This window comes from Peromyscus eremicus, chromosome 14 (genome assembly GCF_949786415.1).
Source record: "Peromyscus eremicus chromosome 14, PerEre_H2_v1, whole genome shotgun sequence".
Lineage (NCBI taxonomy): Eukaryota > Metazoa > Chordata > Mammalia > Rodentia > Cricetidae > Peromyscus > Peromyscus eremicus.
The window spans coordinates 6,456,050-6,473,052 of NC_081430.1; the positions used below are offsets into that span (position 1 = coordinate 6,456,050).

Here is a 17,003-nt window from a genome sequence, read left to right on the forward strand (position 1 = left end):
CAGTACGTAGCAGTTTCTAAAGAGAAGGGTCGTAAACTGAAGGGGAAAGCTAACTGGCTGTTGGAAAAACGTGGGGAGGTTATGTGACTCCAGAGCACTGAAGAACAAGGTTCCTCCACATTCTCGTTTGCTTCATATTTGCAGCTGAAGCAGTGTTCTTTCTTATCTAATCTCACTTTGCTAGAGAGTTCAGATGTTGTTTTCAGTACTAGGCCCAGAAAGATGGAGAGACAAAGAATCCTTGTGCGTGCTAAGAGTCGACTCTGCTTTGCATATTGTAGTTTGACGGTGATTAATGAACAGGATCCTGTTTGAGTTTCACTGTGGAGCTACACACACCTGCTCTCCAATGTCACTCTGTGCCCCAGAACCTTCACGAACTTAATATCTACTAAGATAGCTCAACATTTTTAAATGTTTGAAAAAACGTCCCCAAAGATCTCTAATGTGACATCAAAAGAAGAGCCTGTCAGCATGGGGTTTGTCCAAATAGCTTTTACTAGCAGACTGTTGAAAACGACCAGATTCTGAAAATTATTTTCTGCCATCTAGCTGCCTCTGAGTGACTTTCTAGAAGACATGATGCTGCATTCTACTTTGGCCCTCTGTGTCTTGCTGATCACGGTTTCTTCTAACCTTGCCATTGCTATCAAAAAAGAAAAGAGACCTCCTCAGACACTCTCAAGAGGTACTGTAATCTCACTGGAGTTTCTAAACTAAGTCATTTCAACTGCCCAAAATAGCTAGTATAGCCATCTATAGTCTGATTATAAGCAAAAAAATAACTAGGCATTTGCTATGTGTGACTTTAAAACAAACGTTTCTTAAGGGAGATCATCTATTTTAGACAGTAAATAACCAAATTTCAAAGAAATAACAGCTCTTGGGTTTGGGTGTTTGTTTTGTTTGTTTGCTTTGTTTTTGAAAGAGGGTCTCACCATGTAGACTTGGCTGGCTTGGAACTTGTTATGTAGACCAGGCTGGCCTAAAACTCAGATCTGTTGCCTCTGCCTCCCAAGTATTGGGGTTACAGGTGTGCACCACTATGCTGGCTCAATAAGAGCATTTTGATGCACCTGTTGTAGACATTAGAAAGAACTGGCTTGATGTCCATAGCTTCGATTGACTTTAGACATTTGCCTTTCTCTTCAACTCCAGAAAACTCTATTTTTTTATATACTTACAGTTTTACTTTGGTCTAAAAAACAAACAAATCTTCATATCCAGAAGAAGGATGAAGAAACAGTTCTCAAAATTGGTTTTTATATTTACAAGGAGCAGAAAAATGCTGAGAATTATTTGCCCCCACACGATCGATTCAAATAATCAGGATAGCCGTGCAGTGCTTGGCCGCTCTTTAGAATGGTGCTCTGAGCAGAATGAACAGTGGCAATAATATCCTGCAAATGGCTTCCACGCTGTTCATTTCTTCAGCTCTACAGAGTGCCTGGTGTGTGTCCATATTGTTTACCTAAGTGAATTAATTCAACTTTAGCCTGGCAATCACAATCTATGTCTAGAAAGGCAATATATACTGCAAAATAAATAAAGGATGGAAACATTTCCCTGGATATAATTTATCACATAGCTCTCCATACAAACTAATAGTTATAAAATAAAGAGTTTAGTGACCTTCAACAACCCAGGCCAAACTACCCACTGCTCTTCAAGCCCTACTGTAGTGGAGCTGCGTGGCTTGATATAACAGAAGTATAAGACGTTGGCATCCTGGGAGTCCATGTAGATGCTGATCTAAAACTCTGCAGCAAGGTTTTATTACACTTACCTATCTATCTGTCTGTCTGTCTGTCTGTCTATCTATCTATCTGTCTGTCTGTCTGTCTGTCTATCTATCTATCTATTCATTCACATGCTGAGATCAGAAGACCACTTGATGAACTAACTCTACTCTCTCTTTCCACCTGAGTCTAGGGATCAAACTCCAGTCGTCAGTTTTGGCAATATGAGCCCGTACCTGCTAAGTCATCTTGCTGGCCTCCTTTCTGACAAATTTTATGAAAATGAATTGGAATCCATATGGCTTACTTTGAACAACTTGATTCTACTACTTCAGTTATTAAGATACTGGACAGAGACAGGGCCAGACAGACGGCTCAGGACAGAGACAGACAGGGCCAGACGGCTCAGGACAGAGACAGGGACAGACGGCTCAGGACAGAGACAGGGACAGACAGTTCAGGACAGAGACAGGGACAGACGGCTCAGGACAGAGACAGACAGGGACAGACGGCTCAGGACAGAGACAGACAGGGACAGACAGTTCAGGACAGACACAGGGACAGACGGTTCAGGACAGAGACAGGGACAGACGGCTCAGGACAGAGACAGGGACAGACGGCTCAGGACAGACACAGGGACAGACAGTTCAGGACAGAGACAGGGACAGACGGCTCAGGACAGACACAGGGACAGACGGTTCAGGACAGAGACAGGGACAGACGGTTCAGGACAGACACAGGGACAGACAGTTCAGGACAGAGACAGGGACAGACAGTTCAGGACAGAGACAGGGACAGACGGTTCAGGACAGACACAGGGACAGACAGTTCAGGACAGAGACAGGGACAGACAGTTCAGGACAGAGACAGGGACAGACAGTTCAGGACAGAGACAGGGACAGACGGCTCGGGACAGACACAGGGACAGACGGCTCGGGACAGAGACAGGGACAGACGGCTCGGGACAGAGACAGGGACAGACGGCTCAGGACAGACACAGGGCCAGACGGCTCAGGACAGACACAGGGACAGACAGTTCAGGACAGACACAGGGACAGACAGTTCAGGACAGAGACAGGGACAGACGGTTCAGGACAGAGACAGACAGGGACAGACAGTTCAGGACAGAGACAGGGACAGACGGCTCGGGACAGACACAGGGACAGACGGCTCGGGACAGAGACAGGGACAGACGGCTCGGGACAGAGACAGGGACAGACGGCTCAGGACAGAGACAGGGACAGACGGTTCAGGACAGAGACAGGGACAGACGGCTCAGGACAGAGACAGGGACAGACAGTTCAGGACAGACACAGGGACAGACAGTTCAGGACAGACACAGGGACAGACGGTTCAGGACAGAGACAGGGACAGACAGTTCAGGACAGAGACAGGGACAGACAGTTCAGGACAGAGACAGGGACAGACGGCTCAGGACAGAGACAGACAGGGACAGACGGCTCAGGACAGACACAGGGACAGACGGCTCAGGACAGAGACAGGGACAGACGGCTCAGGGTAGAGGTGAGTGGGGAGAAAACAGAAGATTAGTGAGGAAAGGAATAGGGTTAAAATATACACACACATATGGAGACCAACATTTTCTAACGTCCTTTTAACCAAAGAACTGCCCTGGACCCAGTCAGTTCTCAATACAGCAGACAGGCATACAGCAGATGCTCAATAAATGCACAGCTGGTGAATGAACAAAATCATAGAAGACCAAAAACCATAGCCAAACTAGAGACAAAAGTGCAGCCATGAATCCAGGCCTGGAAGAGAATTTAAATTCTGTCACATTTGACCCATTGTGATTATGACCTAGACTGTATGGAAACAGTTATGATACAATAGGTTCCCCTGCGGATTGTATCCATACCCCTATGGATATTTGGGGAGTTATATTGCTTTTTCTTTGTATTCCCAGGGACTAATGGATTAAACAGAACAGAAGATTCATTTATGTCCATGGAATTAAATTGAGCAGGAAACGAGAACTGGGATGTTTCCATTGCTAAAGTTGTAGTATTTCAGTGACATTTACAGCAGACAAGAGGGGCTGGAGAGGTGACTCAGCAGTTAAGAGCACTGGCTGCTCTTCCAGGGGACCTGGGTTCAAGGTTCAGCACCCACAGGGCAGTTCACAATCCTCTATAATGCCAGTTCCAGGGAATCTAACTCTGATCTCCATAAGCACCAGGCACACATGTAGTGTATATACACACATGCAAGCAAAACACCCATACACAAAAAATTTAAAAATATAAATATATCTAAAAACCAAATATAAGCAAAGAAAGAAAAGTGCTCAAGGGACTCTCCCATGTTTCTAGAGAACGTTAACGTGAAATGTACTAAAGCAACATCAGATCATCTTTCAGGATCATTACGGAGAAGACTCCAGGTAGGGGGAGGTACCAAAACAACAATGATGTCTTCCAATGTTGAGATATTAGCTCTAGCACAAACAAATCTATTATTGTCTCATTACTGTAAAATGGCACAGTCTTCGTAGAACAAACTAACAATTCCTCAGAGAGTTAAAATGTGCCAGGTGTGGTGGCACTCACCTTTAATCACAGCACTCCCCATCAATAACTAATTTTTAAAAATGCCCTACAGCTGGATCTTACAGAAGCATCTTCTCAACTGAGGATCTCCTTTCAGATGACTCGAGCTTGTGTCAAGTTGATGTAAAACCAGCCAGGATAATTGACCCCTTGCCAACTTGACACTCACACATATCACTGCTAAGCCATAACCATTCTTTCCTTGTTCATCCACAAGATCACACATTATTATCAACGTCACAATAAAAAACTGTTACAACCTTTAAAAGTTTCACAGTCTTTACAAATTCAAACACTTTAAAATTCAGTCTCTTAAAAATCTTGTCTTTTTTAAAAAAGCCTAAAAACCTCTTTTAAAATTCAGTCTCTCAACTGTAGGATTCTGTAAAATAAAAAATAAATTAACTACTTACTACTTCAAGAGGGAAGAACCAGGACACAATCACAATCAGAACAAAGCAAAAACAAACTCCAACAGTATAGATAAATCAATGTCAATATCTGGGATCCACTCACGATCTTCTGGGATCCTCCAAAGGGCTTGGGGCACTTCTCCGGCTCTGCCCTCTGCAGCACACACAGCTTGTCTTCCAGGCTTCACTTGTTCCACTCAGCTGCTGCTGCTGATCTTGGTGGTCATCCCTGGTGCTGGCATCTCCAAAGTGCTGGGGTCTTCTGCTGCAACTGGGCTGCACTTTCACCAACAGCCTCTCATAGGCTCTCTTCATGGTGCCAAGCCTCAACTTTTCTGCCTGGCCCTTTTCAACTGTTCAATCCTGGGTCTTCAACTGCCACTGAGGCTTCACCTTCACCAATGGCCTCTCCTGGCTTCTCACAGTGTCAAGCCTTAGCTGCTCTCCATGACCCCTTCATGCCTTCAAAACCCGTATCACCTGAGTGACTCTTACACATTACCAAGTCCAGTTGTCAGCACAAGGTACAACTTTGGCTGCCTCTGGAACACAGCTGCAGTGTACAGACTCTCAGGAAACACTTCCTAGAAGATTTCACCTCAGTGATGCTGGACTCTTCTTAATCACTGCTAATTCCTCAGCTCCAGTCAACCAGCATCAAGTGTCCCAGCAAAGCAAAGGTTCCATTTCAGTAGTTCTGGTATCTTATTAATCACAGCTCGTTATTCAGCCTCAACTAACCAAAACCACAGATTCTTCACACAGAAAGTACATTGGAGTCTTTGCTTCCCTCTGAAACTTCACAAGCCAGGCTCCATTGTCTACATTGCTCTCAACATTCTCATCTCCAAGTTCCTATGGAACAGCTCACTGAGCTCCCAACACTCAGTGGTTTTCTAGCACCATGTTCCAAAGTCCTTCCACAATCGTCCCCAAAACAACATGGTCAGGTTTGTCACAGCAATACCACACTCCTGGTACTAACTTTCTCCACTGCCTAAGGTTAGCTCTATAGGATGGGATAATATTAAGCTATAGAGAGGTCATTAAGTATTAAATACATAACAAAACATGAAGTTTGAAAACATGCTAAGAGAAATAATTCAATCACAAAGACCACATAGTGGATATTTCCACTTACATGAAATGTCCAGAATAGGTGAACTATAGGGGTAACCACCAGATTAGGGGTTTCTTAGAGCTCGGGAAAATCTAGAGAACAGAGGGTAGAGGACAGCTTTAACAAACAGAGCGTTTAGGACTGGCAAGACGGCTCAGCAGGAACAAGGGCTTCCTGCCAAGTCTGGTGACCTGAAATCAGTCCCCTCAAGTTGTCCTCCGAGCTCCACATTAGGCCCCACCCCCACATTCAGATAAATGGATCAATAAATATAGTTTTTAAAAAATAGAGTTTACTTTGAGGTGTTGAGAATGTTCTAAAATTGATTGTAGTGTTGGCCTCGTAACTCTTGGAATACACTACAAAGAATGTGCACTTTCTGTGAGTGAGTTCAATCATATGTGAATAATATCTCAATAAAGTTGTTATCAAAGAACAACTAAAGGAAACAAGAAGAAACTCAGAACTGTGATTATCGTACTTCATGATTCCGTCTTTGATAACTGCTGTTACAGACCTGTGGTATCAAACGCCACAGTCTGGCATCTGAACATAGGAAAACTCTAACTAGCTCCCAAATATTTCTGTCACAATAGTTCAGTCTTTCGCATCCATATTTGGGGCATGCTGTAAACACTCTGCAGTGTTCCTGGATGCTCTGTACCTTCTACTTCTTGAGGGCTTTATTCTTTCATCTCTAGCACGAATTCACAACTACTTCCGTCTCTTTTCTAAGGCCCGTGGAGTCTCTCTGCTGTAGTCACCGCTTTCGATTTCCTTCTCTTCCACTCCTTGTATGTTTCTAGAGTGCGTGCGTGTGCGTGTGCGTGCGTGCGTGCGTGCGTGCGTGTGTGTGTGTGTGTGTGTGTTCAAACATGAAATTCTCATCCTTGAATGTTTTTCAAACAAAAAGTCAAAGTGGAACTTGGAACTCCTTTCCCTCAACGTGCCCTGTCATAGCAGCAGTCAGCATCCTTTGCTGTTCAAGATGCAGGGGACACTTCGTAGCATAGTCCAAAGGACTCCTGGATTGTCTGGAAGTATGCTAAGATAACTGTTAGTTCGTATATATTCTGAAAGCTGGAGCTTCTGAATGACCAGAGATGTCTTCTCAGCCACCCTCATCCATCATCCAGCACTGATCAGTACTTAGGACGTTTAAGGCTGGGTCGAGCTTTCGTGCACACTCCCAAGTCCCCCAAAGTACAATCTGATAGGGCACCACTTCTACGTATCTAGATATAATTTACTGTCTTTTGCACTGTTTATCAGCCAACAGCTTTGGAGCTGTCATAGGTCTGCAGGTTGACATCTGCTCATTAGATAGAGACCTATAGCCCTGGAATAATGCATTGGTTTCTCTCTTCTTCAGGATGGGGAGATGACATCACTTGGGTACAAACTTATGAAGAAGGTCTCTTTCATGCTCACAAAAGGTAAAGTCCCTCTCAGTTACTGTTCACATGCCATTTCTCATGCCTCATGGAAGAACCAGAAACAGCCATGTTAGCTTCTGAGAGAATGCCACAGTTCTTTATTGCATGCTGTGTGGAGTCATAGCTGCTATCACAGTAGTGTTTTAGCTACTCTTCTCGTCTCTGTAATCTGACTCCTGACCAGAAGTGACTTAAAGGAGGAAGAATTCATCCTGGGACAGGATTCAGGGATAGAATCCATCCCTGTGAGGAAGGTGTGGCAGCAGAGGCAGCAGGTCACATCACACCAGCAGTCAGGAAACCGAGAGTGGGGCCAGATGCAGGCCAGATGTAATCTGTGGGGACTGCCCACCAGCGCTCACTCTCGCCACCTTCTAAAGGTTCCACAACTTACAACTGTGTCAAGCAAACAAGCCTATAGGGGACATTTCACATTCAAACTGTAAAAAAATGGTATTCTTTAGATGTAAAAGCTCTAAATACCTGTGTATGAATTTATTACACAGGCAAACTAGTAAATGTAAGCTGTATAAATAAGACGGTGTCTCACTAGGCACCACGCAGGCTTCCTAGGAAAGCAGTTTACAGGAGCAGTCCTCCGGCCAGCCTGGTCAGCCAGACACCTTGAAGAGCTTCATTTCCCACTCACAGTCATAGTTAATCAGCCAAGCACTAGTTGAACACCAGCTGCTATGTGTCAGGCCCGGGCTCAATGAACAAGTGTGACATCATTTTCATCCTTAAAGATCCAGTGAATCTCCTGGAGAATGTGTCAAATATCTGATGCACGTTCATGTCCTATTAAAGTGAAAATATGGGAAATTAAATAAAATTGACTTAAATGCTCTCAAAACTGAGTAACAATTACAGAAAAATCCCACTTCCAAATATAAGTGTAAGAAACAACATATGACAAATTATAGGCTCAGAACATGTAGATAATCTGCCAAGATAGGGCAAGATTTCGTCTGGAAATTCTAGGACCATTAAAGACTGAGAATTCATGTGCAGCATGCACCACACACACACACCACACACCACACTCATATGCAGCACCACACACACCACACACACACACTCATGTGCAGCACTACACACACATACCACACAATACTCATGTGCAGCATGCACCACACACACATACCACACACAACACTCATGTGCAGCATGCACCACACACACATACCACACACAACACTCATGTGCAGCATGCACCACACACATACCACACACACAGATATGTGTGTCAAATGAGTCAAAGAGGATATTAAGAGGGAAGTTTTTTAATATTTTCAGGCAAATCAAAGTGGAAAGTCAATATACTAAAACTTGTGCAGTGTACTATAAACCATTCAAATGGAAATTTTCTGAATAAATACATTTTTTATTTGAAAAAAAAGGAAGTTCCAAATAATCCAATATTGTGCCTTTAAAACACCCTTCATACCCCCCAAAGAAAAAAACTAAGGTCAAAATTAGTATTAGGAAGGACAAAATAAAACCAGAGCAAACATAGGCAAAAAAGTAAGCAAGAAAGCAATGGACAGGACCACACAAATAAAAGCTGCTCGTTTTCTTTTTTGGAAGAGATAAAACCAGCACAGCAGTAAATATGCCAGCAAAGAAAGAATTCCAATAAAATCCAAATGAAAGGGAGAAATGGCAGATGGTACCACAGGGGTGGAGAGATGGTCGGAGCACTTACTGCTTTCCAGAAGACCAGAGTTCAATTCCCAGCACCATGTGCCTGTAACTCCAGCTCCATGGGATCGAGAACCTTCTTGTGGCCTCCCTAGGTGCCTGCACACACACACACACACACACACACACACACACACACACACAAGTAAAAATAAATAAACAAAACACAATGAAACAAACGAAACAGTATCACAGAAATGGTCATCAGAGATTATTTTGAACAACTATTAAGTCAATAAATTAAATATTCTAACAGAAACATACTTCCCATATACATAAAACCATCAAGATTTAATCATGAATAGAAAACTTAAACAAAACAGTGAAGAAATTTTATTCATAATTTTAAAATCTTCCATCAAAGTAAAGCCCAGTATCTTTGTTTGGTTTTGAAACAGCATCTTATGCATCCCAGCTGGCCTCAAACTGTGCTCCTGCCTAAGCACCCCATACACTAGTTTCACAGCTGTGTGCTAACACTCCCTGCTGCCTACTAAACTATTAAACAACTAATACTAACCCTCCTCAAATTTATCAGAAAAAATGGAAAGAAAATAATATATTTAAATTTTGGTAATGAGACTAGAATTACCCTGGTAACAAAGTCAGGAGAGAAAAAAAAAACTATAAGTCATACCCTTTTGGTAGTCTGAATAAGAACGCCCCCACAGGCTCACACACTATTTGAAAGGATTAGGACATGTGACCTTGTTTAAGGAAGTATGTCACTGGCAGTGGGATTTGAGGTTTTAAATGCTCAAGCCAGACTCAGTGTCTCTCATTCTTCTGCCTGTAGATTCAGATGTAGAACTCTCAGCTACCTCTCCAGCACCATGTCTGTCTGAATGTCACCATGCTTCCCACCATGATAATAATGAACTAAAGCCCTGAATCTGTAAGACTGCCCCAATTAATTGCTTTATTTTAAAAGAGTTGCCATGGTTATAGTGCCTCTTCACAGCAATAAAACATTGACAGAGGCACACTTGATGAACACAAATGGAAAAATCCTTACCAACACCCTAGCAAACAGAATCCAACAGCATATTACAAACACCATTAGCCATGGTTGAATAAGACTTAACCCTAGAGTGTAGGATCAATCAATATGTGCTAACAAGCACGGCGCCTGGACTGGCAGAATGAAGAACCATAGCATCTCTCAATAGATACTGGTGAGCATCTGACAGAACTTAACATCCACACATAGCCAACTAGCTCTGGGAGGGCCATCTCTCAGCACAAGAATCATATGACCTTGGGTCACATGCCCAGTGGAGAGCAGCTGAATGTTTTCCGGAGAAAAGGACAGGAGATCCCACTCTTCCTTCTCTTCCACACGGTATCTCTGGATGAACTGAACAATCTAACTAAGCAAGATAAAAACGTAAAAGGCATCCAAATGAGAGCTATAAATGAAATCATTCCTGTGTGCACAGGAAATGATCGTGTACACAGAAAACCCCAAGGGCTGTTAGAGCTAATAAAAGATTTCAGGTATTATGGTCACAATGATGAAAAAGTAAGTAAACACAGAAACCGATATTCCTGATTATATGGCTTTTCTGCATAGCCCAAAGCCATATGCAATGGGAGAGGCCCAGAACTGAGGATGGGGAAGGGAGGGGGCACACATCACAAGAGTGAATTTCTCTAACTACAAGGCTTCTTTAGAATTAAAAAAGAAATCTCAAGTCAACACAAACAAACGAGTGAAGGATGTAAGAGTTCGGGACAAATAATTCACACCTGGAACATACAAGGAGAACTGTTTCATAGGAAGGTAAAATGGCAGTGATCTCTTTTCTTTTTGCATAGTGGATAAAGTAATTTAAAATTGCTGACCAATTTTACCAGAGGTACAGCTTCTGTGGAGAATAAACCAACACTATGAATGCACAAACTCTTTGGTACACAAAATCAGCTTCTGGAAATCTGTTCACAAACATGCACACACAGATGCAAAATCATACGCAAATAACAACTGCATGTTTATCAAATAAGTGTTTATTCAAGTGTAAGTGGGAGATTGGAAGTGATTTAAATATCCATTTTAAAAAGATTAATCAGAGAAGTTCAAGTATATTTAGTAGAATACCATATTTTAAAAAACTACGGAGTAACATCTAAGACATAGGTTATACTGCAGATGTGCAGATACATGTTTGGCAGTCTTGTTTCATGTTTAACTTTAGAGAGGTCTCCCTAAACTGCCTTTGCTTCCTCCGCATCTCAGACCTGCTTCTCGAGTCTCCCAGCAGCTCTTGCTCAGGTGCTTACACTGTACCTGTCTCGTGTTTTTTAGGAACACACCTACACACATGCACACAGGTAGTGGACATGTCTATGGATATAAACAAGACACATCAACACTGGGGAAACTGGCCCGCAAACCTCTGGAAGATGGAATGACACCACTGCTTCCTTATGGGAGACCCATCTGGGAGGAGGAACTTTCACCTTTTCAAGTTTTAAGTCAAGTGAATTTAAAAATTATTTTAAAAGGAAAAATGTACAAATGGAAAAGACAGTCTACCAAATGATGATAAGCAGTGAAGGCTGGGGCAGCCTCTGATTTCAGAGTCTCAAACGTTCTCTCTCTTTCTGTCTGTCGCCTCTCTCATGTGGACATGTGATTTCAGAAGATTTTAGCTCAAGCATCACAGGTTCATATACAGTATATGAACTAAGAAATGATTTTTACTTTAAAAATATGAGAAAATAAAAATATAGTATTTTGTAATGTGAAATGATGCTAAACTCACATTTTAGTGTTCACAAATCAAGTTTTGTTGAAGCACAACTGCCCCCCACACACACACACACACATTGCTTTTAGCTACTTCTGCATGGTAATGGCAGAGTTAAGTTCTGTGAAAGAAAACGTGGGAACAAATCCTCAGATGGTCATGGTCACGCTCTTGTGCTGAAGAACACAACAAAACAGAAACTGGAAGCCTTGTTTTAGATTGTAACTACTTCAGTTCCTGCCAGAGTCTCTGTGCTTTTCTTTAAACGGAGAAACAGCCCGTTGTAAACTGTTTAGAGTGAGTCTTCCATGTAAATGATGTAAGTTTACCTTGGGATGCTAACTGCTACCATCTGATGCTGCATTGATTTCTCTAGACTTCCCATAATCACCTTCCATAAGCACAGGTACCCCTTCAAGATGTCTTGTAGATGCTGGGAAGAAGTGGCAGCCAGTCAGGAAAGCCAAGTGGCCCATGCCCCTGCCTGCGGTACCTCAAGATGCCTACCCTCACTGAAGCTTGGTCAGAAGAGCTATCTAATAGAAAACATCCTCGGCTGATGCGTACAAGGCTAAATATAGACCTGCCTATGAGAGCATCATTAAACATCTTAGGCTCAGGAGGTCTGACTCTAGCCTGTGTGAGCCTCACTGAATGCCTTTAGGTTTAGCTCATTGCTCATAAGAAGTGCGTATGACATTTCACTCATCACAGCTCAAATCTGCAACTTTACCAATGTCTGATGCTGGCGAGTGGCAGCTTTCTAATTAGCCCATAAGCCCTAAAGGTAAGTTAAAAGGGTCTTATCCAAAATGTACTTCTAATTCAAGTTTGAGAAGTAAATACAATTAATCATTCAAAGTTTGTGTTTAACATTTACTGGGATTAAAAAACGCTGGATACAGCATAGATTTATGCAATCACTGAATTCATATGATTGCAATTGCCTTTGAAAAGATTTATGTTGCCCTGGAAATGTAGCCAACTAGTAAAGTGCTTGCCTAGCATATCCAAAGATTGATTACCAGCATCAGCAAATTAATTAATTAACTAATACATAAATTTTTTGTTGATTACATATGTCCTAAAATCACTCTCTTTTGATGCCCAGGATTATCTTATTATTAAAGCCATATTTGAAAAATCATCCTATATATCTGTTTTAGTCAATTTTATGTTGCTATAATCAAATATATGAGACTGGGTAATTTGTAAAGCAAAGAAGTTTACTTGGCTCTGGAAATTCAAGAGCATGGACATCAGTATCTGCCTGGCTGGGAAGAGGCCTCATGGCAGATGGTACCACAGGATATGATTGTATACAAAGAAGATTAAAAGGTTCCCTCCTCACAGCAATGCATTCTTGCGGAAAGTAGTCCAGTCCCAGGAGACCAACTCCTCTCCCAGGAGACACATTAACATGTCTTGAGGACAAGCCATTGTCTACCCATATTATTCTCTACAGCCATTAGCCCCTTCCTACCCTTAAACTTTCCACTGCTTCATCATCCCACTGGGGCCCTACTTCTCCTATGAGAATCTTTGAGGAAAAGATGAAAGCCAAACCATGCAAATATCTACATCATTATCATTTTACTTCCTCTATAATTACTGTTCTCACTTTGCTCTTAGACTAGAGTTAGGAAATAAATTAGTATAACTATTTCAAAGTTAAGATAAAATGACCCTGAAAAATACATTAATAGGAAACTTTCACTTGAGTTATTTGTAAATTTAGGTTGGCACATGAATAAAGAATATGAAACTGGTCAAATAGGACTATTTTGTAAAAAGTTAAAAGATAAACCAAGAATATTTTAAGTTGACTTCTTGAAATCAACATCATGTTTTCATTAGAAATAAATTTTGTTTATAGCATGCCTTAAGCCCTGGAGACAGCATTGTTTTCTAATTATCTACACATGCTATAGTGGACCCAAGTGCCATCTGCTACTCTAAGCTGTGGTTCCTGTACCCCACACAAATTCTGACTCAGTATGTTATGAAGCCTGTGAGCTGACATTTGGTGAGTTCTGGGGCCACATACTGGATGACACTACCTAATATAGACTTCATTGACATGAAGTATGAGTCTGAGATTGTTATTTAAGTATTGGCAATAGTCACCAAAATTTAAATCTAATTCCATTTAATAATCATATTCAGTATTAATCTCTTATCTTCACTCTATGCTTTCTCTGTCTAGTAACAAGCCATTGATGGTTATTCACCACCTAGAAGACTGTCAATACTGTCAAGGTAATTTTAGCTACTGGGATCTTACTGTATATGCAACATAAGGTGAACTTGTGAGAATTGTTCAGAAGGCACACAGGCAAATCCCATTTTAAAAATGTAATTCCCAGAGTACCACCATTCTACCAAGATGCGAAAAGACCAAGTGAGAGCCACCTAGGGGTGCCCTCTGGTAGCTGTAGCAGAAGGATTGTGAGTAAGAGGTAAACCTGGGCTAAGTGGTGAGACACAGTCCAGACAAAAGATTACAATGATTGCTCATATCTGAATGGGAAACTATGATATGCTCTTTGGAATGTGATACCCACTTCTTCAAAGAATCAAAGTGATTGGGAAAACTTTCTAACAGGAATTGTTCTAACCAATGGGTTAGTGAGTAGTGTAAATTATAAAGCTAGTGTCTTCGTTAATGTGATTGTCCCATGACATCTCCGTGGAGATACTCTAGCTCATTGCTTCCCAATGAGGGACTAAATAGTAAGAGGACAAGAAACCATCTACACTCATGTCATTGATGTAAATGACAGAAAAACATACTAGCTTTTATGTTGCATTGACAATGTCTTGACCCTTTAAGCTAACTGACATTTTGTCCCCATCACAGCACTAAAAAAGGAATTTGCCAAAAATGAAGAAATACAAGAAATGGCCCAGAATGGCTTTATCATGCTGAACCTCATGGTACATGAACTCAACAGTGTTTTCTTAAATCATAAAACTTCATGGAAAGTTTTAACTCTGTGTTGTTTTTTTTTTTTTCCAAAAACATGCATGGTCAAGTATTAGTTACTACAGAATTTTAAAAGGCCCTAATATATAATTTCCTGAAAATTTAGCTTCCATTAGAATGCTACACAGTCCAATATTACTCATTTATTTCATCTTCTGCTAGCATGAGACCACGGATAAGAACTTGTCGCCAGATGGGCAGTACGTGCCGAGGATCATGTTTGTTGGTATGTGTACCATCTGTCAGGTGTGCAAAACAGGCAGGATCTCAGCATCCTCGCTTCCATTGGACTTGCTCTGAGGTTCTAAGTTAAGCAGTGTTCTTTTTAAAGGGAGTCATTTCTAACCCAATCAATAACATTGTGTTCTAGTTAAATCTACAGCCAAAATTCACTATATTACTTACAGATTTTAACATTTAAAAGCAATTTATGCTATTAAATCAATTTACCGATGCACTTTCATTACAATACCCCAAAATAGATTAAAAGAGAGCCATGACTCTCTGAAAAGCAGCTGTGGGCTAATCCATCATGAATTCAATGATGAAGACTAACCTTGCTTATAAATTTGCCTGACCTTGTTTTAGAGTAGGGAGAACGAACAACTTGAAGACTATGTGGTAATGTTTGAGTGACTTCGTTTTTGTTGTTTTGACAGACCCTTCTTTGACTGTCAGGGCTGATATAACAGGAAGATACTCTAACAGACTGTACACATATGAACCCCAGGACTTACCCTTGTGTGAGTATTCATGAGTTCCACCGGGCAGTGGTGACAGCCGATCCTGAGCACCAAAGGGTTTTTTTGTTTGTTTGTTTGTTTTTTGTTTTTTGTTTTTTTGTTTTGTTTTTCGAGACAGGGTTTCTCTGTGTAGCTTTGCGCCTTTTTCTGGAACTCACTTGGTAGCCCAGGCTGGCCTCGAACTCACAGAGATCCACCTGGCTCTGCCTCCCGAGTGCTGGGATTAAAGACGTGCGCCACCACCGCCCGGCTACCAAAGGGTTAACAGTGGCTTTTATCTATGCTCTCCCCAATTCCGATCTCTGGTGCTGGGTGTGGGGTTTAAACTGCAGATTCCCAGCTCCCACACACAAAAACAGAACTTCCCAGAGGACTCAGAATCTCTGTTTTAGCAGGGTTGCCTACATCTTCCTCTGATCACTGAATTGTGAGATCAGTAAGAATTGAGCACACATTAAAATGACACAAACATTAACAGAGACATAACATAACTATCTCCTGGTGTCAAAGACCCCATGTGCTTTTCTCAGGTGACAATTTTGCCTGACTCTAATGCCTATAAATAATGAGGTACAAATTTACTTAGGACTTTAACCATTTTTAATAACAGTCACTATCAGCCATATTTAAGAAGATGCTATTAGTCTCAGGTCCAGCAATACTGGATAAATTCAATAGCTAACTAAAAACAAGTCTCTCTCGAAGCTTACTGAATAAAACTGTTTATTGTTAATGAATCTGATGAAGTTACCTCGAATTGGTGTAATCCCTGAATTTACAAATATTCCTTTAGCTTATAATATATATTATTTGCTAATGAGCCAACTAATATAAAAATTAAACAATCCAATTTTATATATTACCATTTATAAATTACCATTTATATATTACCACTGCTTTCATTTACTAAGAGCACAGCATGTGTCTCCTCCTGTTTCAGTGGTGGACAACATGAAGAAGGCACTAAGGCTTATCCAGTCAGAGTTGTAAGGAAGGATGGGAAGACGATTCAACTCTAAGAAGTCAAACGTGTGACAAAAAGCTCTGGCTCCCTAACAAATGTCCAAGCACACGAATTTCTGTAACATTACTATTCAGATTTGTGACATGTCTGTGATAGTTTATGAAGGTAAAACTATATTTTAATAAATGCTGACATACGTGATGATGCTGTGCTTTGATGTTTACTTATATCACTAGAAAAGACAGTTTGCCGTGAGCTCAGAGTTGCTGTGCTTTGCATATGAAATGTCCTCGCTGCCTCGAGTTTTGCAGGCTTGGTTCTCAGATAGTAAAGAAGTTCTGAAAACTGTGGAAGGTGGGATCCAGCTGGGGGTTATAGATCATGATGGTAGCTCATTGAGTGTTTCTTGTTCCTGACACCTTCTTATCTTCTAAAGAATTTCTCCAAATAATTATCAGGGAAGAATGATATGCCCTCCTGAAATTATCAGGTAACCAATTTCTAATCCAGTTCTTCGCAGAAGATGCCATAAGGTCAATAAAATGTTGTGTGTTCTTTTAAATTACAAGAAAATTTCTGCC

At 41.3% G+C, this 17,003-nt stretch overlaps 1 protein-coding gene across 1 annotated transcript; it reads left to right on the forward strand.

Moving 5' to 3' along the window:
• The first annotated feature begins 579 nt into the window (after window positions 1–579).
• Window positions 580–16,448, forward strand: Agr3 (anterior gradient 3, protein disulphide isomerase family member). The gene is made up of 7 exons (XM_059279114.1): window positions 580–688; window positions 7,215–7,278; window positions 13,936–13,988; window positions 14,590–14,666; window positions 14,878–14,941; window positions 15,375–15,458; window positions 16,399–16,448. The coding sequence occupies exons 1-7, from the start codon at window positions 580–582 to the stop codon at window positions 16,446–16,448; spliced, it is 501 nt and encodes a 166-aa protein (XP_059135097.1).
• Window positions 16,449–17,003: the final 555 nt, after the last annotated feature.